Genomic DNA, 24,449 nt, shown 5'->3' on the forward strand with positions numbered 1-24,449 from the left:
GCTCTCCCCCTCTATGAGAGAGAGCACGCTGTAGAGTGGACCCACTGTAACCTGATCCTTCAGATCATCGCAGGAGAGTTATGATATTTTGTATACTTTCATCACCAACCGGTGGTTATAGTGGCAACATCGTTACTATACAAATACATGAATGCAGAGGTAACCTTATTACATTTGTGTGTTTGTATAGTTATGTAGTTTCACCTATAGAGATCCTATTACATTTTATTCTAACTCCTAACTACAGTGAGGGAAAAAAGTATTTGAACCCCTGCTGATTTTGTACGTTTGCCCACTGACAAAGAAATTATCAGTCTATAATTTTAATGGTAGGTTTATTTGAACAGTGAGAGACAGAATAACAACAAAAAAATCCAGAAAAACGCATGTCAAAAATGTTATAAAATGATTTGCATTTTAATGAGGGAAACAAGTATTTGACCCCTCTGCAAAACATGACTTAGTACTTGGTGGCAAAACCCTTGTTGGCAATCACAGAGGTCAGACGTTTCTTGTAGTTGGCCACCAGGTTTGCACACATCTCAGGAGGGATTTTGTCCCACTCCTCTTTGCAGATCTTCTCCAAGTCATTAAGGTTTCGAGGCTGACGTTTGGCAACTCGAACCTTCAGCTCCCTCCACAGATTTTCTATGGGATTAAGGTCTGGAGACTGGCTAGGCCACTCCAGGACCTTAATGTGCTTCTTCTTGAGCCACTCCTTTGTTGCCTTGGCCGTGTGTTTTGGGTCATTGTCATGCTGGAATACCCATCCACGACCCATTTTCAATGCCCTGGCTGAGGGAAGGAGATTCTCACCCAAGATTTGATGGTACATGGCCCCGTCCATCGTCCCTTTGATGCGGTGAAGTTGTCCTGTCCCCTTAGCAGAAAAACACCCCCAAAGCATAATGTTTCCACCTCCATGTTTGACGATGGGGATGGTGTTCTTGGGGTCATAGGCAGCATTCCTCCAAACACGGCGAGTTGATTTGATGCCAAAGAGCTCCATTTTGGTCTCATCTGACCACAACACTTTCACCCAGTTGTCCTCTGAATCATTCAGATGTTCATTGGCAAACTTCAGACGGGCATGTATATGTGCTTTCTTGAGCAGGGGGACCTTGCGGGCGCTGCAGGATTTCAGTCCTTCACGGCGTAGTGTGTTACCAATTGTTTTCTTGGTGATTATGGTCCCAGCTGCCTTGAGATCATTGACAAGATCCTCCCGTGTAGTTCTGGGCTGATTCTTCACCGTTCTCATGATCATTGCAACTCCACGAGGTGAGATCTTGCATGGAGCCCCAGGCCGAGGGAGATTGACAGTTCTTTTGTGTTTCTTCCATTTGCGAATAATCGCACCAACTGTTGTCACCTTCTCACCAAGCTGCTTGGCGATGGTCTTGTAGCCCATTCCAGCCTTGTGTAGGTCTACAATCTTGTCCCTGACAGCCTTGGAGAGCTCTTTGGTCTTGGCCATGGTGGAGAGTTTAGATTCTGATTGATTGATTGCTTCTGTGGACAGGTGTCTTTCATACAGGTAACAAGCTGAGATTAGGAGCACTCCCTGTAAGAGTGTGCTCCTTATCTCAGCTCGTTACCTGTATAAAAGACACCTGGGAGCCAGAAATCTTTCTGATTGAGAGGGGGTCAAATACTTATTTCCCTCATTAAAATGCAAATAATTTTATAACATTTTTGTCATGCGTTTTTCTGGATTTTGTTGTTGTTATTCTGTCTCTCACTGTTCAAATAAACCTACCATTAAAATGATAGACTGATCATTTCTTTGTCAGTGGGCAAACGTACAAAATCAGCAGGGGATCAAATACTTTTTTCAGTAATTCATCCAAACTGCTAGCGCGCATCAAAAAGAGTCTGCCTAGCCAGGCGCTAAAATAGAACTTGGTTCTATTTTTGACACTTGATGCGCTGCAAGTCCCACCTCTCCTCATTGGTTTTTAGGCGCATTTCCCCAAGTGGAGATTGAAAGATGATCTGAGGTCCACACTCCAGTCCAGTTGGTGGTGGTAATGCACCTTAAAGTTGGTTGCCAACCTCCATATAAAGTCCACAGAAGAAGAAGAGATTACTAGAAACTAATTAGATTTCCCCTTTTATCTGTGGATTAATTGTCGGAGGAGAGAAAATTCTACAAAGTGCATTTCAGGTAAAATAACAACTCAATGTTAATATCCCAGGACAAATTAGCTAGCAACAGCAAGCTAGCTAGCTAAATGGCCATTCATGGCCTGGAATATAAACATTGAGTTGTTATTTTACCTGAAATGCACTTTGTAGAATTTTCATCCATTTTGAGTGTGTTTTGACCTGTCCCCAAATTAATATAGTTGGTTCAGAGTTTGTTTTGATATTTCAACCTGCGTGTCCTGATCGCGTCTGGTGTGGATGGACAAAATCAACATGTGCGCATGCCCGGTCTAGTCAGCATGTTATGTATACTGTATTTGATATTATTTCTGATATGAAAAATAAAGAAACTTTGAAAGATTTCTCTCTAACAACCACTGAATGCTTTCAACTTTGATAAATTGATAAGGGAGGAGTGTTCTGAGAGACGACGGTGGTTCAATAAATGTGCCATGAGCCTCTTTCTCTTTTCTTTTTGAAAAACCACATATCACTCTAGTGGAATACTCTTACTGAAGGCTGTATTAATGCCTTTTGGCATATATCCACGCATTCTGACTTAACTTCTCTTTTCTGGTCTAGCCATGAAATCTAGCCATGGCAAACCCAATTTTCCCTGCTCTACTCCTCCACTATTTAATTTATTTTTCTCAAATACCACAGAAACTCAGTAGCCTATTCCCTTTGATGTGCTATTAAGAAGAAAAAAAATCTGCCGTTCATAAGCAGGCCTGTGTAATCAACCTAGAGATAATCTAGCAGCACATCTAGATTAGATCAACTTCATTATCCCACCAGGGGGAAATTCGTTTGGTCATGTGCCTAAATAGACAAAGTACATCAAACATAAAAACACAGAATACACAATAAAATGAATATGAACGTGCAATAGGCCACATATTTACAGTAAGTGCAGTACGTATTTACTGCACACTCCTTTCACCGAGTCGACAAGGGGAAAATGTCAATGTGCTCTATGTGCCCTTGAGTAAGACACTTAACCCTAATTGTTTCTGTAAATTGCTCTGGATAAGAGTGTCTGCTAAATTACTAAAACTGTAAAATATCTGTTCATCCTGAGCTTCTTCTGAAGAAGTATTCCTCCCTTAGTCAGGTTACTGCTACGACTGAGACTTGAGTGAAGGGGATGTGTACTGTCCTGTAATATTTTCTTCTGAAGAAGTATTCTTCCCTTAGTCAGGTTGATGCTACGACTGAGACTTGAGTGAAGAGGATGTGTACTGTCCTGTAATATTTTCTTCTGAAGAAGAAGTATTCTTCCCCTAGTCAGGTTGCTGCTACGACTGAGACTTGAGTGAAGGGGATGTGTACTGTCCTGTAATATTTTGTCTAGTTTTTGGAGGACAAGTTTTGTGTACAGCCTGTTGGCTAATTCTTGGTCTATACCATTTCTTGGTCTATTCCCGCAGTCTTGATCAAGCGCTGCAGCTCTATTCGGTCTTGAACTCGCATGTTTCCAAACATGCATATCAGACCAAAGGACCAGACACTGTAGGACAGATTTATAAAACAGCTGAAAGATATGGCGATCAACATTAAAATGGTTCAGTTTGCAAAAATAATTGAAATCTCTCTTGTAGTTTCTTTGCCTTTGTAAGGGCACGCACAGTCATTGTGTTTCAGGTTATTGTCTATCTTGATTCCTAGGTACTCGTCACGTCCTGACCAGTATAGGGGTTATTTGTTATTGTAGTTTGGTCAGGACGTGGCAGAGGGTATTTGTTTTATGTGGTTCGGGGTGGTGGTTTATTTAGTAGGGTATTTGATTTATTATTTCCGGGTTTTTGGGAACTGTTCTATGTTAGTGTATTTCTATGTTCTGTCTAGTCTTTTGTATTTCTATGTTTTGTTTATTGGGGTTGGACTCTCAATTGGAGGCAGGTGTTTTCTCGTTGCCTCTGATTGAGAGTCCTATATATGGGTATGTGTTTGGTTTAGTGTTTGTGGGAGATTGTTCCATGTATAGCTTATGGCCTTACAGGACTGTTTATTCGTCGTTGTGTTTCTTTTGGTGTACGTGTTTATTTTGGTTTTTCCTTCTTTCCTTAATAAAAGATGAGTACACATATACCCGCTGCGTTTTGGTCTCAATCCGACGACAACCGTTACAGTACTTATATGTGTTCACTCTATCTACTGATTCCCTGTTGCTCTTCATGGGGTAATGCATTGGAATAAGCATACCAGGAAGTTTCTGTTTGATCTCATGGTGTTGCTTTCCATTAGCCTGGTCACCGATCAGTTTGTGATGTCTTGCCAACTCCTATGGTCATTGTCACACACCATTATTTGGCAAGACATGGACAAGCAGATCTGGGACCATGATAACTTTTCACCAGCTTCACTGATACGTCTAACAAATACAGTTGAAGTCGGAAGTTTACATACACTTAGGTTGGAGTCATTAAAAATCGTTTTGCAACTACTCCACAAATTTCTTGTTAACAAACTATAGTTTTGGCAAGTCAGTTAGGACATCTACTTTGTGCATGACACAATACATTTTTCCAAGAATTGTTTACAGACAGATTATTTCACTTATAATTCACTGTATCACAATTCCAGTGGGTCAGAAGTTTACATACACTAAGTTGATTGTGCCTGGAAAATTCCAGAAAATGATATCATGGCTGTAGGAGCTTCTGATAGGCTAATTGACATAATTTGAGTCAATTGGAGGTGTACCTGTGGATGTATTTCAAGGCCTACCTTCAAACTCAGTGCCTCTTTGCTTGACATCATGGGAAAATCAAAATAAATCAGCCAAGACATCAGCAGAAAATAGCAGACCTCCACAAGTCTGGTTCATCCTTGGGAGCAATTTCCAAATGCGTGAAGGTACCACGTTCATCTGTACAAACAATAGTACCCAAGCGTAAACACAATGGGACCACGCAGCCGTCGTACCGCTCAGGAAGGAGACACGTTCTGTCTCCTAGAGATGAAGGTACTTTGGTGCGAAAAGTGAAAATCAATCCCCGAACAACAGCAAAGGACCTTGTGAAGATGCTGGAGGAAACGGGTACAAAAGTATCTATATCCACAGTAAAACAAGTCCTATATCGACATAACCTAAAAGGCCGCTCAGCAAGGAAGAAGCCACTGCTTCAAAGTTGCCATAAAAAAGCCAGACTACGGTTTGCAACTACACATGGCGACAAAGATTGTACTTTTTGGAGAAATGTTCTCTGGTCTGATGAAACAAAAATAGAACTGTTTGGCCATAATGACCATCATTATGTTTGGAGGAAAAAGGCGGAGGCTTGAAAGCCGAAGAACACTATCCCAACTGTGAAGCACGGGGGTGGCAGCATCATGTTATGGGGGTGCTTTGCTGTAGGAGGGACTGGTGCACTTCACAAAATGGATGGCATCACGAGGAAGGAAAATTATGTGGATATATTGAAGCAAAATCTCAAGATATCAGTCAGGAAGTTAAAGATTGGTCACAAATTGGTCTTCCAAATGGACAATGACCCCAAGCATACTTCCAAAGTTGTGGCAAAATGGCTTAAGGACAACAAAGTCAAGGTATTGGAGTGGCCATCACAAAGCCCTGACCTTAATCCTATGGAAAATTTGTGGGCAGAACTGAAAAAAAGCGTGCGTGAGCAAGGAGCCCTACAAACCTGACTCAGTTACACCAGCTTTGTCAGGAGGAATGAGCCAAAATTCACCCAACTTATTGTGGGAAGCTTATGGAAGGATACCCGAAACATTTGACCCAAGTTAAACAATTTAAAGGCAATGCTACCAAATACTAATTGAGTTTATGTAAACTTCTGACCCACTGGGAATGTGGTGAAAGAAATAAAAGCTGAAATAAATCATTCTCTCTACTATTATTCTGACATTTCACATTCTTAAAATAAAGTGGTGAGTCTAACTGACCTAAGACAGGGAATTTTTACTAGGATTAAATGTCAGGAATTGTGAAAAACTGAGTTTAAATGTATTTGGCTAAGGTGTATGTAAACCTCCGACTTCAACTGTATGTCTATCAGAGGATGGGTCAGACACTGGATGAGACAAGTCAAATAGAGTGTCCTGTAGTGACTTGGGTTTGGTGTGATGTAGATGCAGTGTCAGTCAGTCACTTACCCACATACTCTCCCATACTTGTGAATCAGGTCTGTGTGAACACCGAAAAAGCCCTGAAAAGAAAGATTAGAAAGAATTAGAAAGAATTACAAAGGAACCTTAGAACCAACTGAGATTTTATATAATTTAAAATGTTATATGAGAGGATATCCATTCTCTCTGCTACAATGAAATACTGTGAGTTCAAGATACCTGTTGGTATCTGATTGATATTTGCCCAATACGCACTTTTCATTGTCTTAGCTACTAGCGTTAACTCCACAGCCACCACAAGAAACGCCCCAGCTGTACACGGCGACAGCTGCATTGGTTTAACTCTTTTCCATTCCTGTGTCAGAGCTAAGACTGACAACTTACAGTTTTTCTCGATTGTTTACACACATTTTCTGAAAGCATGCCTCATATTCTCAGAACTCTACACACAAATCAAAAAACACACACAATGGGCAAAACCCCTCAATTCTCCAGCAAAATGAAACTTTACATTCAAAACAATGTTCTTATCAAAATGGTATTTGGTTTTCAAATGACACACACAAACCATCATATGAATAGACATTTATAAGAACCAGTTGAACACTGATGTGCTCAATGTAAAACACTATGATGAATGGAAAACACTTCTTCTCCATTCATCATAATGACTTAGGCCTTTTTTTGGTTCAGTATTGCCATTACTACAGACAGTACGTACATAAGTGTGTTGTAAAATATTTGAGAATATTGTTTTTATACTCAGAACACACAAATACACGGTAACAAATATATTTTATTTTTTCCCACAAAAACAATGTACATCCCATTCCCAACCAACACAAAGTTGCACATACAGTGGTCTACATACAAAACAGAAGAATTTAATGTATACAGTTACAGTAAAAAAATAATAATTTTAAAATTTAAAAAAATATGCTGCATCCTCTCTTCTGTTGCGGTCTGGCCACAGCACCTCATCCATATCACAAGCAATGTTTTCCCTGGCCAAGCAGCGGGGGAAATATCGCCTAGCATGGCGATTCCAGCCATGAAAAGCATCAGCTGCTATATCTCCACATGCGTCTTCCATTGCTTGGAGAAGAGGTATACGCGTTTGTGGATTTCGGTCATACACTTTCCATCTCCAGGCAGAAAAAAATTCCTCAATAGGATGGAGGAATGGAGAATACGGAGGGAGATAAACAACTAAAAAGCGTGGGTGTGCAGTGAACCAGTTACGAACCAGAGCAGCCCTGTGGAAACTTACCTTGTCCCAAATGACAATGTACCTGAGCTGCTCTGGGCCATCTACCTGATCTGGTGGAATGAGTGTGTTGTGTAGGGTGTCCAGGAATGTGATCAGATGGGCGGTGTTGTAGGGGCCAAGGGTAGCATGGTGATGGATGACGCCGTGGTGGGTAATCGCTGCACACATTGTGATGTTCCCTCCGCGCTGGCCAGGGACTTGAACAATGGCACGCTGGCCGATGATATTCCTTCCCCTCTTTCGTCTTTTTGTGAGGTTGAATCCAACCTCATCAATGAAGATGAACTGGTGCTCCACTGCAGCCACCTCTAGCTCAAGGACTCTCTGAAACACACATGACAATATCAGAAATAGACATGGAGTGGTCACTATTGTGAAGCACAATCATTATGAATACAATACTGAAATATGTATAATTTATACAGTGTTGAGAGTATGCATCAATTGTGGGATTGTATAGGACTCACTTGCACATCGTTATATCGCAATTCTTTGACTCTTTCTGAATTGCGTTCAAATGGTACCCTGTAGACCTGCTTCATCCTGAAATTATTTCTGCGCAAGACATGGTCCAGTGTTGATAAGCTTACCCTATCAATAATTCGAAATATCTCATTGTTTTCTATTATTTTTCTTTGTATTTGCCGTAATGTTATGGCGTTATTTTCTAGGACCATGTTCATGATTTCAGTTTCCTGTTCAGGAGACAGAACACGTTCCCGACCACCTTGTGTTGGTAATCTTTCAGTTCTGCCAAACAAATAGAAAAATACCGTAAATACAAAGTAGGAATACATTTCCCAAATACTTGAAACTTTATTTTTACAGTCCTACAGAACAGCCCACAGGCAATACTGTACTACTGTACTCATTGAGTACTGTATTGATATGCAGTACTGCAATTTTCTAGTGAGAGTAGATTTCTTACCTATTCTCATTTCGGAATGTCCGGATGATGGATGCTACAGTGTACCTGCTCAAATTTGGCTGTACTCTTTGCCCAGCCTCCCTCATTGTTAGACCATGGTTGACCACATGATCAACCAAAGTGGCTCGGATCTCATCAGAGATTACGGTCCTTGGCCTTCCTCGTCCTCGTCCTTGTCCTCCCCATCCTCCTCCTCTTACTCTCACTCCTCTGGCTCTGCCTCTGTTTCCAATGTTGGCATCCATTGCTCCAAAACAGAAGAGCTCACCTGTTGCCCTTTTATGCTAAAGCTCTGATTGCTAATTGTAAAACTGTGTGACGGGTGTTTGCCCATGTGATGAGTCAGTGTGCATATTTGAATGGCAGTGTGTTCATTGTGAAAACAAGAGATTTTCTGCATGAAAATTGTGCCAAATGCAAAGAATTGTGTGTAGTGTTTTGAAAAAAGTGTGTTTTAGAACTGCAATTTGAGTGTAAAGCAGGAATTGTGCTTGTAGTTTAGCAGAATTGGTTCAGGTGGTTGGTGCATGAGTTACATGTTGTGGTCATTGTGTCTCAAGTACCAGTATTTGTGTGTAAACAATTGAGAAAAACTGTAATAAAGGGGCTAGAACACTGCCGTGAACATACCATCCCTGACCAACACTAAAAGGTACTGTTACAGCAAAGGGTGTGTGTGTGCAGAGATTGTGTGTGTGTGTGTGTGTGTGTGTGTGTGTGTGTGTGTGTGTGTGTGTGTGTGTGTGTGTGTGTGTGTGTGTGTGTGTGTGTGTGTGTGTGTGTGTGTGTGTGTGAGAGAGTGTGTCCTTAAAAACACACTCTCCTTGAACTGTATGTTTCTCAACACAAACTAATAGTTTCATCTGAACCAACTACCACGGGAAAGCTGTCTTTCATCTTCTTCCAGTTGACTCCTTTGCAATCTTCAACAGAACTAACAAAAAGCTTCACCGACTGACAAAGGAGGTGTGATGACGAAGGTTTCAGCTCTACAGTGCATTGATCTTTAGTATTGATCTGCTCCAACAGTTCCAGTCTCAAGGCCTGTGTGTGTGTGTGTGTGTGTGTGTGTGTGTGTGTGTGTGTGTGTGTGTGTGTGTGTGTGTGTGTGTGTGTGTGTGTGTGTGTGTGTGTGTGTGTGTGTGTGTGTGTGTGTGTGTGTGTGTGTGTGTGTGTGTGTGTGCGTGTGTGCGTGTGCATGTGAGAGCTTAACTCATCACAGCTCTGTAATACAAAACATCAGCCACTGTAACTTTAGACTCAGAGCATTCAATTGATTTCACATCAATCTGTGGAATGAATCTATGGTGTGTAGCTGAGCGACGGTCTTAAAAGCCACAATTAATTACATTTCTCTGACAAATAAATCAAATCAAATGTTAATGGTCGCATACACATGTTTAACAGATGTTATTGCAGGTGTAGAAAAATGCTTATGTTCCTAGCTCCAACAGGACTGTAATATCTAACAATACAAAACAATACACGCAAATCTAAAAAGTAAAAGAATGGAATTAAGAAATCTGGAAATATTAGGACGAGCAATGTCATAGTCCAGAATATAAATATATATGTACAGTATGTGATGGGATGTATAGACATTATGGACAGTATGTGATGGGGTGTATAGACATTATGGACAGTATGTGATGGGGTGTATAGACATTATGGACAGTATGTGATGGGGTGTATAGACATTATGGACAGTATGTGATGGGGTGTATAGACATTATGGACAGTATGTGATGGGGTGTATAGACATTATGGACAGTATGTGATGGGGTGTATAGACATTATGGACAGTATGTGATCGAATCCCTGAGCTGACAAGGTAAAAATCTGTCGTTCTGCCCCTGAACAAGGCAGTTAACCTTAACAAGGCACTGTTCCTAAGCCATCATTGTAAATAAAAATGTGTTCTTAAATGACTTGCTTATTTAAATAAAGGTTACATTTAAAAAATGTATATATTGTTTGTCCTACTGTAAGAGCCCGGTCTTATTTGTTATGAGTTAAAACCACCCAACCAGTGGAATGTTGAAGATGTAAAATGTGTTGTGGTGATACTCCATTAAATCTGCACCAGAACTAAGGGAGAGGGAGTAAGAAGACGAACACGTAATAGTATTTTGTTCTCAGTATGGGGTCTCGGCATCATTTGTATATAGTACAATGCCAGTATTGCACTAAAAGCTAACAGGAGAGCTTAAGTTGTATTTCATGTTTTATCAAAGACTCCCCAAAGCAGAATACTTCAGCATACTCATCCCAAAGTAACCTATAAAAGCTTCCCTGCAGTCATGAATCTGTATTCACATGTCGACCAATGGTTTGACCCTTAGTGAGTGTGTGTGTGTGTGTGTGTGTGTGTGTGTGTGTGTGTGTGTGTGTGTGTGTGTGTGTGTGTGTGTGTGTGTGTGTGTGTGTGTGTGTGTGTGTGTGTGTGTGTGTGTGTGTGTGTGTGTGTGTGTGTGTGTGTGTGTGTCTACTGCAGTGTGTATCCTGTGTGTATCCTGCCACCATGTCTGTGTACTCTAGGTACTCTCAGCACGTGTCGTATGTGCTGCAGCATCCTGTGTCCTGTCCTCTGAGGGAATAAAGGTTTCTTTGTGATGGCTAGCCTGGCTATAAAAGGGACCTGTGTGACAGACAGTGAAGCCGTTAACTAGGGGATTGATGTGCCTGATTAAATATACTGTAGGCCCCAACACACACACACAAACACACATGCACATGCACACGTGCACGCACACACACAACACACAAATGTAATAATCCAGGCAGGTCTGCTCTTCTCTCATTACACAGTGTATTCGGCAGAATACATCAGAGTGGACCTCTGTGCCGCGCCACCTCTCATCTCACTATGCCTGACAAGTGACAATATCACCATGGAGGGAGTAAAGCTTTAGAGTAAGGGGTAAGGTGTCAAGTGGACTACTAAATATTTTCATGAAGGATCTCTCTGTACTTTGCTCCGTACATCTTTCCCTCGATCCTGACTAGTCTCCAAGTACCTGCCGCTGAAAAACATCCCCACATCATGATGCTGCCACCACCATGCTTCACCGTAGGGATGGTATTGGCCAGGTGATGGGCGGGGCCTAGTTTCCTCCAGATGTGACTCAAGGCATTCAGGCCAAAGAGTCCAATCTTGGTTTCCTCAGACCAGAAAATCTTGTATCTCATGGTCTGAGTGTCACGGCTGTCTGAAGAATGGGACCAAGGCGCAGCGTGTGTTTCGTTCTACATTTTATTTAAACTGTGAAACTATGCAAAACATACAAATAAACTCATAAACAAAACAACAAACCATGACGAAGAGGTGCAACATACACTTACTCAAAATACAATCTCCCACAAACCCAGGTGGGAAAAACAACTACTTACGTATGATCTCCAATTAGAGACAACGATGACAAGCTGCCTCTAATTGGAGATCATCCCCCCCAAAAAAAACAGAAATACAGAAACAAAAACATGACAACATAGAAAATCTAAACTAGACACAACCCCGTCACGCCCTGACCTACTCTACCATAGAAAATACAATTTTCTATGATCAGGACGTGACACTGAGAGTCCTTTAGGTGCCGTTTGGCAAACTCCAAGCGGGCTGTTATGTGCCTTTTACTGAGGAGTGGCTTCCATCTGGCCACTCTACCATAAAGGCCTGATTGGTGGAGTGCTGCAGAGATAGTTGTCCTTCTGGAAGGTTCTCCCATCTCCACAGAAGAACTCTGGAGCTCTGTCAGAGTGAATATCGGGTTCTTGGTCACCTCCCTGACCTAAGTCATTCTCCCTCGTTTGCTCAGTTTGGCTGGGGCGGCCACTGTGTTCTTGGGGACCTTCAAAGCTGCAGAAATGTTTTGGTACCCTTCCGCAGATTTGTTCCTCGACACAATCCTGTCTCGGAGCTCTACGGACAATTCCTTCGACCTCATGGCTTGGTTTTTGCTTTTTGCTCTGACATGCACTGTCAACTGTGGACCTTATATAGACAGGTAGGTGTGTGCCTTTCCAAATCATGTCCAATCAATTGAATTTACCACAGGTGGACTCCAATCAAGTTGTAGAAACATCTCAAGGATGATCAGTGGAAACAGGATGCACCATAGCAAAGGGTCTAAATAAATAAGACAATTCTAAAAACCAGTTTTTGCTTTGTAATTATGGGGTATTGTGTGTAGATTGATAAGGAAAATGTTTCATTTATAATACATTTTAGAAAAGGGCTGTAACGTAACAAAATGTTGAAAAAGGGAAGGAGTCTGAATACTTTCCCGAAAGCACTGTAGATCATATGAAAGACAGACAGACAGAATGCTCCTCAACCGTCCTCAACCCTTCTGTCTGATCTGAATAGTGGTCCGTTGGCTCACAAAGGGAAACTTGTCCCGTTAAGGTGCTTATAGAAAGCACTGGGCTCATTGATATGCAAAGCGACAGAGCAGCCCACAGAACGGCTGCAGCCCTGGCATTCCTGCAATCTGGGCTCCCATGGAGGGGTGGTGGGTACAGAGCGCTGGTGTGTGCCCGAAGGAGTGCCCCCTTCATGGTGCTGCACACTGCACCAGTCCAAACTGTTTCAAACTGTCTCCATTTATCCATTTCTCTTTCCTTCTTCCCAGCCCCTCCCTCTCCCTCTATCTTACTCTATTTCTCTCTCTCCCCCAGTCTTTTTATTACTGCAGAGATTGTCGCATGCCAATACCGGCTCCTCACCCACACAGTTCAGCTTAATGTTGGTACCACAGAGAAGAGCGAAGCCGGAGATGAGTGGGTCACCGACAGAGGCAGACTCTATCAAGTCCAGGATAGTGTGTGTATGTGTGTGTCACAACGCAACACAGAACATTTGGAAGTTTGTCCTATCAAATAAAATACAATTTTATTCATCACATGCGCTGAATACAACAGGGGCTAACTTACAAGCCCTTAACCAACAATGCAGTTTTAAGAAAATACCTAAAAAAAAGTAAGAGACAAGAATGACAAATGATTAAAGAGCAGCAGTAAATAAAAATACAGAGTCAATGTGCGGGGGCACTGGTGTCGAGGTAATTGAGGTAGTATATACATGTAGGTAGAGTTATTAAAGTGACTATGCATAGATAATAACAGAGAGTAGCAGCAGTGTAGAAGAGCAGGGGGCAGGGAGGGGGCAATGCAAATAGTCTGTGTAGGCATTTGATTAGCTGTTCAGGACTCTATGGCTTGGGGGTAGAAGCTATTTAGAAGCCTCTTGGACCTAGACTTGGCGCTCCGGTACCACTTGCCGTGCTGTATCAGAGAGAACAGTCTATGACTAGGGTGGTTGTAGTCTGACAATTTTTAGGGCCTCTGACACCGCCTAGTATAGAGGTCCTGGATGGCAGGAAGCTTCACCCAGGTGATGTACTGGGCCGCACGCACTACCCTCTGTAGTGCCTTGCGGTCGGAGGCCGAGCAGTTTCCATACCAGGCAGTGATGCAACCTGTCAGGTTGCTCTCGATGGTGCAGCTGTAAAACCTTTTGAGGATCTGAGGACCCATGCCAAATCTTTTCTCCTGAGGGAGAATAGGTTTTGTTGTGCCCTCTTCACAACTGTCTTGGTGTGCTTGGACCATGTTAGTTTGTTGGTGATGTGGATGCCAAGGAACTTGAAGCTCTCAACCTGCTCCACTACAGCCCCAGCGATGAGAATGGGGGCGTACTCGGTCCTCCTTTTCCTGTAGTCCACAATCATCTCCTTTGTCTTGATCACGTTCAGGGAGAGGTTGTTGTCCTTGCACCACATGGTCAGGTCTCTGACCTCCTCCTTATAGGCTGTCTCATCGTTTTCGGTGATCAGGCCTACCACTGTTGTGTCATCAACAAACTTAATGATGGTGTTGGAGTCGTACCTGGCCGTGCAGTCATGAGTGAACAGGGAGTACAGGACAGGACTGTGCACGCACCCTTGAGGGGCCCCCGTGTTGAGGATCAGCGGGGCAGATGTGTTGTTACCTACCCTTACCACCTGGGGGTGGCCTGTCAAGAAGTTCAGGATCCAGTTGCAGAGGGAGGTGTTTAGTCCCAGGGTCCTTAGCTTAGTGATGAGCTTTGAGGGCACCATGGTGAACGCTGAGCTGTAGTCAATGAATAGCATTCTCACATAGGTGTGTCCAGGTGTGAAAGGGAAGTGTGGAATAGAGATTGCATCATCTATGGATCTGTTGGTGCGGTATGCATATTGGAGTGGGTCTTGGGTTTCTGGGATAATGGTGTTGTTGTGAGCCATGACCAGCCTTTCAAAGCATTTCATGGCTACAGATGTGAGTGCTATGGGTTGGTAGTCATTTAGGCAGGTTACCTTAGTGTTCTTGGGCACAGGGACTATGGTGGTCTGCTTGAAACATGTTGGTATTACAGACTCAGACAGGGAGAGAAAATGTCAGTGAAGACACTTGCCAGTTGGTCAGCGCATGCTCGGAGTACACGTCCTGGTAATCCGTCTGGCCCTGCGGCCTTGTGAATGTTGACCTGTTGAAAGGTCTTACTCACATCGGCTGTGGAGAGCGTGATCACACAGTCGCCCGGAACAGCTGATGCTCTCATGCATGTTTCAGTGCTACTTGCCTCGAAGAGAGCATAGAAGTTATTTAGCTCGTCTGGTAGGCTCGTGTCACTGGGCAGCTCGCGGCTATACATCTGAGGGTATAGCAGGATTTCATATAAGCTTCCGGGTTAGAGTCCCGCACCTTGAAAGCGGCAGCTCTACCCTTTAGCTCAGTGCAAATGTTGCCTGTAATTCATAGCTTCTGGTTGGGTTATGTACGTACAGTCACTGTGGGACGACGTCCTCAATGCACTTATTGATAAAGCCAGTGACTGATGTGGTGTACTGTGCTAGCAAAACAGTCCTGTAGTATAGCATCTGCTTCATCTGACCACTTTTTTTATAGACTGAGTCACTGGTGCTTCCTGCTTACATTTTTGCTTGTGAACAGGAATCAGGAGGATAGAATTATGGTGAGATTTGCCAAATGGAGGATGAGGGAGAGCTTTGTACGCGTCTCTGTGTGTGGAGTAAAGGTGGTCTACAATTTTTTTCCCTCTGGTTGCACATTTAATATGTTGATAGAAATTAGGTAAAACTGATTTAAGATTCCCTGCATTAAAGTCCCTGGCCACTAGGAGCGCCGCCTCTGGATGAGCGTTTTCCTCTTTGCTTATGGCGGTATACAGCTCATTGAGTGTGGTTTTAGTGCCAGCATTGGTCTGTGGTGGTATGTAGACAGCTACGAAAAATACAGAACAAAACTCTCTAGGTAGATAGTGTGGTCTACAGCTTATCATGAGATACTCTACCTCAGGCGAGCAAAACCTCAAGACTTCCTTAGATACCGTGCACCAGCTGTTGTTTACATAAATGCATATGCCCCTGCCCCGTGTCTTACCAGACGCTGCTGATCTGTCCTGCGGATAGAGTGTATAACCTGCCAGCTGTAAGTTCTTAATGTTGTCGTTCAGCCACAACTTGGTGAAACATAAGATATCACAGTTTTTAATGTCCCGTTGGTAGGATAAACGTGCTTTCAGTTGGTCCCATTTATTTTCCAGCGATTGAATGTTTGCTAGCAGGATGGAGGGCAAAGGCAGATTAGCCACTCATCGCCTGATCCTCACAAGGCACCCTGATCTCCTTCTCAAGTGAATAACGGGGATCTGGGCCTGGTCAGGTGTCTGTATTATATCCCTCCTATCCGACTCATTGAAGAAGAACTCTTAGTCCAGTTTGAGGTGAGTAATTGCAGTTCTGATGTCCAGAAGCTCTTTTCGGTAGCAGTAGCAGCAACATTATGTCCAAAACAAGTCACGAACAACGCGAAAAAACTAACAAAATAGCATGGTTGGTTAAGAGCCGATAAGACGCCAGCCTTCCCCTTCGGCGCCATCACAGAATTTTTTTTATTATAAATAAAAAACAATTTAATTTAAAATGAAAAATTCTACAAGAAATAAAAAAAACTATTCAGTTTTCCTCTTACTACTGCGGCGGAAGTATAAAGTTTCATTTGTGTTTGGGAATAGAGCAGGGCTCTGGTAGAGGGCTCTGGTAGAGAATAGACTGCCATTTTGGACGGACCCTTGGTAATAGGGAGAGATAGACACTCCTCTATCTATTCACCATGGAGAGGTGCTGGTTCCACTCAGAGAGTCTGCACTGCAGTGTCCTCTGCTTTAGCCTGACCTTGGGAGTCATGGAGAGATGCTGGCCCAGGCAGAGACTGAATCATGCCATTAAATGTGTGGGGGTTTGACTCTCATAGTTCTCAATATCCAATAATCTAGGCCTGGTAATACTAGCTCTCTGGCTGGCTAATGTGTCGTGTTGTGTGTTGAGGGGCCAGAGAGGGGGGGAGGTGCCATCTTTGAAGGGGTCACATGAGGGGTGGTGGGTGAGCCTCTATATCAGTGGCTTGGGTATCAGAGAGGATCAACCAGCCAGCAAGCCAGCAATAAGAGCTCTACCAAGGGAGATGTACCAGGTGAAGGCTGGGTGGGGAGCAGCCACCCTGTGTGTCAGACCGTCTCAGAGATCCTCCAGAAAGATCCACCTTACCCAGCGCCCTTTCTGTCTGACTCCCCTCTTGGCTCTCTCTCCACTGAGATGGCACTCTGGCTGACAGGACTGCAACCACTGGAGCTCCTGGTGGGCAGTGACTGTGTGGTCACTGGCACTGGCACAGACGTCAATTTCATGATGAAAACAGACTAAATGTCGATGATGTGCTGGGTGTGTTGGACACAGGGACGCCACGCCAGTGAACCACATGTGCATGCGTACAAATTCATCCATATTACGTATGATCATGGACGTACACAAACACTCATACATTCAGTACCAGTCAAAAGTTTGGACACACCTACATATTCAAGGGTTTTTATTACTTTTTACAATATTTTATATTTGAGATTCTTCAAAGTAGCCACCCTTTGCCTTGATGACAACTTTGCACACTCTTGGCATTCTCTCAACCAGCTTCATGAGGTAGTCACCTGGAATGTATTTCAGTTAACAGGTAAAAGTACATTTGTGGAATTTCTTTCCCTCTTAATGTGTTTGAGTCAATCATTTGTGTGGTGACAAAGTAGGGGTGGTATACAGAAGATAGGCCTATTATGGCAAGAACAGCTCAAATAAGCAATGAGAAATGACAGTCCATCATCATTTTAAGACATGTTCAGTCAATCCGGCACAAGAACTGTGAAAGTTTGTTGAAGTGCAGTCGCAAAAACCATCAAGCGCGATGATGAAACTGGCTCTCATGAGGACCGCCACAGGAAAGGAAGACCCAGTTACCTCTGCTGCAGAGGATAAGTTCATTAGCGTTAACTGCAGCCCAAATAAATGCTTCACAGAGTTCAAGTAAAAGACACATCTCAACATCAACTGTTCAGAGGAGACTGCGTGAATCAGGCCTTCATGGTTGAATTTCTGCAAAGAATCCACTGCTAAAGGACACCAATAAGAATAAGAGACTTGCTAGGGCCAAGAAACACTAGCAATGGACAATGGTCTGATGAACCCAAATTTGAGATTTTTGGTTCCAACCGCTGTGTCTTTGTGAGACGGAGAGTAGGTGAACGGATGATTCCCACTATTAAGCATGGAGGAGGAGGTGTGATGGTGTGGGGATGCTTTGCTGGTGACATTGTTGGTGATTTATTTAGCATTCAAGGCACACAACCAGCATGGCTACCACAGCATTCTGCAGTGCAATGCCATCCCATCTGGCTTGCGCTTAGTGGGACTATCATTTGTTTTTCAACAGGACAATGACACAAAGCACACCTCCACGCTGTGTAAGGGCTATTTGAACAGTAAGGAGAGTGATGGAGTGCTGGCCTCCACAATCACCCTACCTCAACCCAATTATAATGGTTTGAGTTGAGTTGGACCACAGAGTGAAGGAAAAGCAGCCAACAAGTGCTCAGCATATGTTGGAACTCCTTCAAGACTGTTGGAAAAGCATTCCTCGTGAAGCTGGTTGAGAGAATGGCAAGAGTGTGCAAAGCTGTCATCAAGGCAAAGGGTGGCTACTTTGAAGAATATAAAATATTAAATATATTTTGATTTGTTTAACACTTTTTTGGTTACTATATGATTCCATATGTGTTATTTCATAGTTTTGATATCTTCACTATTATTCTACAATGTATAAAATAGTAAAAATAAAGAAAAACCCTTGAATGAGTAGGCGTGTCCAAACTTTTGACTGTTTAACACTTTTCAGGTTACTACATTTTTTTATTTCACCTTTATTTAATCAGGTAGGCCAGTTGAACAAGTTCTCATTTACAACTGCGACCTGGGCAAGATAAAGCAAAGCAGTGCGACAAAAAACAACACAGAGTTACACATAGGATAAACAAAAGTACAGTCAATAACACAATAGAAAAATCTATATACAGTGTGTGCAAATGGAATGATTCCATATGTGTTATTTCATTGTTTTCAAATCAAATCAAATGTTATTGGCCACATATATATGGTTAGCTGATGTTAATACGAGTGTAGCGAAATGCTTGTGCTTCCGACAGTGCAGTAATATCTAACAAGTAATCTAACAATTTCCCAACAACTACCTAATACACACAAATCTAAAGGGGTGAATGAGAATACGTACATATAAATATATGGATGAGTGATGGCCGAGCGGCATAGGCAAGGTGTAATAGATGGTATAAAATACAATACATACATATGATATGAGTAATGTAAGATATGTAAACATTATTAAAGTGTCATTATTTAAAGTGTCATTGTTTAAAGTGACTAGTGATCCATTTATTAAAGTGTCCAGTGATTGGGTCTCAATGTAGGCAGCAGCCTCTCTTGAGTTAGTGATTGCTGTTTAGCTGTCTGATGGCCTTGAGATAGAAGCTGTTTTTCAGTCTCCTGGTCCCAGCTTTGATGCACCTGTACTGACCTCGCCTTCTGGATGGTAGCGGGGTGAACAGGCAGTGGCTCGGGTGGTTGTTGTCCTTGATCTTTTTGGCCTTCCTGTGACATCGGGTGCTGTAGGTGCCATGGAAGGCAGGTAGTTTGCCCCAGGTGAGGCGTTGTGCAGACCGCACCACCCTCTGGAGAGCCTCGCGGTTGAGGGCTGTGCAGTTGCCGTACCAGGCTGTGATACAACCCGACAGGATGCTCTCGATTGTGCATCTGAAAAAGTTTGTCAGGGTTTTGAGTGACAAGCCAAATTTCTTCAGCCTTCTGAGGTGGAAGAGGCGCAACACACTGTCTGTGTTGGTGGACCATTTCAGTTTGTCTGTGATGTGTACGCAGAGGAACTTAAAACTTTCCACTTTCTCCACTGCTGTCCCTTCGATGTGGACAGGGGGATGTTCCCTCTGCTGTTTCCTGAAGTCCACGATCATCTCCTTTGTTTTGTTGACGTTGAGTGAGAGGTTGTTTTCCTGACACCACACTCCAAGTGCCCTCACCTCCTCCCTGTAGGCTGTCTCGTAGTTGTTGGTAATCAAGCCCACTACTGTTGTGCCGTCTGTAAACTTGATGATTGAGTTGGAGGCGAGCATGGCCACGCAGTCGTGGGTGAACAGGGAGTACAGGAGAGGGCTGAGCACGCACCCTTGTGGAGCCCCAGTGTTGAGGGTCAGCGAAGTGGAGATGTTGTTTCCTACCTTCACCACCTAGGGGGCGGCCCATCAGGAAGTCCAGGACCCAATTGCACAGGGTGGGGTTGAGACCCAGGGCCTCCAGCTTGATGATGAGCTTGGAGGGTACTATGGTGTTGATGGCTGAGCTGTAGTCAATGAACAGCATTCTTACATAGGTATTCCTCTTGTCCAGATGGGATAGGGCAGTGCATAGTGTGATGGCGATTGCATCATCTGTGGACCTGTTGCGGCGGTATGCAAACTGAAGTGGGGTGGCCGGTAAGGTAGAGGTGATATGATCCTTGACTAGTCTCTCAAAGTACTTCATGATGACAGAAGTGAGAACTACGGGGAGGTAGTCATTTAGTTCAGTTATCTTTGCCTTCTTAGGTACAGGAACACTTGTGGCCATCTTGAAGCATGTAGGGACAGCAGACTGAGATAGGGAGCAATTGAATATGTCCGTAAACACACCAGCCTGCTGGTCTGCGCATGCTCTGAGAACGTGGCTAGGGATGCCATCTGGGCCAGCAGCCTTGCGTGGGTTAACATGTTTAAATGTTTTACTAACGTCGGCCACGGAGAAGGGTGGGGGGCGCAGTCCTTGTTAGCGGGCCATGATGGTGGCACTGTATTATCCTCAGAGCGGGCAAAGGTGTTTAGTTTGTCTGGAAGCGCAACGTCGGTGTCCGTGACGTGGCTGGTTTTCTTTTTGTAGTCTGTGATTTCTTGTAGACCCTGCCACATACGTCTCATGTCTGAGCCATTGAATTGCGACTCCACTTTGTCCCTGTACCGGCACTTCGCTTGTTTGATTGCCTTGAGGAGGGAATAACTACACTGTTTATATTCAGCCATATTCCCAGTCCTCTTTCCATGGTTAAATGCGTTGGTTCGCGCTTTCAGTTTTGTGCGAATGCCGCCATCCATCCATGGTTTCTGGTTAGGGTAGGTTTTAATCATCACAGTGGGTACAAAATCTCCAATGCACTTCTTTATAAACTCACTCACTGAGTCAGTGTATATATATCTATGTTGTTATCTGAGGCTGACCGGAACATATTCCAGGCTGCGTGATCAAAACAATCTTGAAGTGTGGATTCCAATTGGTCAGACCAGCGTTGAAAGGTTCTACTCACTGGTACATCATTTTTTTGTTTCTGCCTATAAGACGGTAGGAGCAAGATGGTGTCGTAGTCGGATTTGCCGAAGGGAGGGTGGGGGAGGGCTTTGTATGCATCGCGGAAGTTAGAGTAGCAGTGATCGAGTGTATTACCCCTGCGTGTAGTGCAATCAATATGCTGATAGAATTTAGGTAGCCTTGTTCTCAAATTTGCTTTGTTAAAATCCCCAACAACAATAAATACAGCCTCAGGATATATGGTTTCCAGTTTACATAGAGTCCAGTGAAGTTCCTTGAGGGCCGTCTTGGTGTCTGCTTGAGGGGGAATGTACACAGCTGTGACGATAACTGACGAGAATTCTCTTTGGAGACAATATGGCCGGCATTGATTTTAAGGAATTCTAGGTTGGGTGAGCAGAAGCACTTGAGTTCCTGTATGTTGTTATGATTACCCCATGAGACGTTAATCATGAAGCATACACCCCCGCCCTCCCTCTTCCCAGAGAGGTGTTTATCTCTGTCGGCACGATGCATGGAGAAGCCCGGTGGCTGAACCGATTCCGACAACATATCCCGAGAGAGCCATGTTTCCATGAAACAGAGAATGTTACAATCTCTGATGTCTCTCTGGAAGACAACCCTTGCTCGAATTTCATCTCCCTTGTTGTCAACAGACTGGACATTAGCGAGTAGTATACTCGGGAGCGATGGACAATGTGCACGTCTTCGGAGCCTGACCAGAAGACCGCTCCGTCTGCCCCTTCTGTGGCGCCGTTGTTTTGGGACGGCTTCTGGGATTAGATCCATTGTCCTGGGTGGTGGTCCAAACAGAGGATCCGCTTCGGGAAAGTGGTATTCCTGGTCGTAATGTTGGTAAGTTGACATCGTTCTTATATCCAATAGTTATTCCCGGCTGTATGTAGTAAGACTTAAGATTTCCTGGGGTAACAATGTAAGAAATAATACATAAAAAAACTAAATACTGCATAGTTTCCTAAGTACTCCAAGCGAGGCGACCATCTCTGTCGGCGCCATCTTAGGCACAATGTAGAAAATTGTAAAAATAAAGAAAAACCCTTGAATGAGTTGGTGTGTCCAAACTTTTGACTGGTACTGTACATACATACAAAGACACACTCACACTCTCTCTTGTTTTTGTGTTTGATGTGAGTGTGGCATGCAGAAGTGGGTCAGAGGATTCTACAAGAGAACCACTCCAGAGATAGCTCTTTGTGTCTCCAGATCTGAGTCTCAGCACTGACACACATTATAGAAGCAGCTTCAGCATCCCCCCTGCTTCACCTGGGGACTCTCCCCAGCCACAGGACAGACAGTGTAATTATGCAAGGCACTGAAGGCAGAGCTGCATGCATACTTTACCACCTCAGCCCTTAGCCTGACAGTGCAGTTCTGCTGAGAGGGACATCAAGGGCACTGACTATTGTGTAATAGTCTAAAGCCAGGCTACAGAGCACTGGGTCTTGAATCTGAGAATCAAGCTTACTAGAGTCTTATCCCTGAATGTCACTGATTGCAAAATTAAACAAACGGGCCAAGTAGGAAGAAGTAGGAAGTATGAAGAATAAATAAAAAATGACTGATGGAGAGAAGAGAGCCCTTGTAAAAGCCCAGTAAAGCTAGCTGCAGTGAGAATGACAGGGGACCCAGCCCACCCTGCCTGCCTGCCTGCCCCACTGAAGAATATTGACCTCTGAATCTCATAAAGATATGTCCTGCAGAGAAGCATCTGCATGCCACCACACCATACCATGGGCAATAAATACACCATGCATTTTAAAGGCATTGTCTTGTAACTGGAATAGACCTCAAACTGAATGTCAAGCATAAAGGCAAGCATCATCTGTAGCCTATTACTGCGTTATAATGTATTTGTCTCCTTTTGGTATTGTACTTGTTGATCTCTATACCGTTGGTACCATATAGTTAAACCTTTGTGAGTAAACTCAAGGCATGTCTCCTTTGATCTACACATTCCAGAATTAATGTAGGCCTAAATGTCGGTACATCATATACATTTTTGGAAAATACCATAGAGATAGTTACAGGACTCAACCTGTTGCAGCATGGACATTTCCATGGAGGTCTTTCACCATTTTAAAGTAGTCAATTGGGTGGGGATTCCTATGGGTTGGGAGAAATGAGCCAATGATCAGAGCATTGTCTTCAAATTGAGTGACATGGTTTATAAATGGCTTTAAGCTATATCACCGCCATCTAGTGGCCACAATAAACGAATGACAAGATTTAGTTCCCGACTCCAGCACTGCAGGTGGCAGTAAATCAACAATATTAGCTTTACACTTTTTTCAAACAGAAATGAAGTAGAAAATGTACTACTTTAAAAATGGAATGTTGTCAAAGACACAATAATGGCACAGATATAAAGATGAGACCTCTTTCCATCTGTCCATCTGTCTATGGAAAATACTGGTATTACTGTTCAACATCTCTGGTGTCCTTGTTGTAGGGGTGGGCAGAATGGAGAGTGAGATAAAATATCACCATATTGAATGAGTTATATTGAACCACTCACTGCCTTACATTTTACATTATATATTCATCATAAAAGTAATGCAATTACCAATAAGGGCAATCTATTTGGGAATCAAAGGGTATTAAAAGTCATTACTTGTGAGTCGTATTTAATGAACAAATCTAATGAAGTGAAACTAGATGTTGGAAGCCTGATTTCTCTCGCCTTAGGGGGTGGTGTGCGGATGTCTGCATGGGAGTGTGTGTGCGTCTGTGTGTGGGTGTGTATGCGTGTGGAATGGGGGGAGGGGGGGTTGAGTGATTTCAACGTATTTTCAATGTATGTAACCAAAAAAGACAGGCAATACCCAACCATTGTCTCAGTAAAAAGGGAAGAAAATCCTGCATTGAACTCTGTATTGATTGCACACACAAATATCACACTGGTTGGCAGGTGAAATATGCTTAAATTAAGTGGTTTCTTTTAGTGAGAGTGTGAATTCTTCCATACCAGTCAGTATCTTACCTGACGAAATAGAAACAGGTTCCCAAAGAATGGGGACGGTTTGGGGTGCCTTATTCCACATCGAGCCAGGGACGAATAGGGGAACGTAGCATACCTAGAGAGGAAGAGAGAGGAAGAGAGAGGAAGAGAGAGAGAGAGGAAGAGAGAGAGAGAGAGAGAGAGAGAGAGAGAGAGAGAGAGAGAGAGAGAGAGAGAGAGTTAGTAACAGATAAAATG

General features: G+C 43.4%; 1 protein-coding gene across 3 annotated transcripts in view; it reads right to left on the reverse strand.

Annotated features, from left to right (window-relative positions):
* LOC106561393 (thromboxane-A synthase) overlaps positions 1–24,449 on the reverse strand; it is a 131,779-nt gene that overhangs the window by 80,066 nt on the left and 27,264 nt on the right. For all 3 annotated transcript variants that reach the window (XM_014125329.3, XM_014125330.3, XM_082957318.1), the window contains 2 exons: positions 24,234–24,327; positions 6,271–6,323 (listed from right to left, as the gene is read on the reverse strand). In XM_014125329.3, the coding sequence (XP_013980804.2) occupies positions 6,271–6,323; positions 24,234–24,327 (147 nt within the window). The remainder of the gene's footprint in view (positions 1–6,270; positions 6,324–24,233; positions 24,328–24,449) is intronic.

The sequence above is a fragment of the Salmo salar genome, chromosome 10, assembly GCF_965601325.2.
Source record: "Salmo salar chromosome 10, fSalSal1, whole genome shotgun sequence".
Classification (NCBI taxonomy): Eukaryota; Metazoa; Chordata; class Actinopteri; order Salmoniformes; family Salmonidae; genus Salmo; species Salmo salar.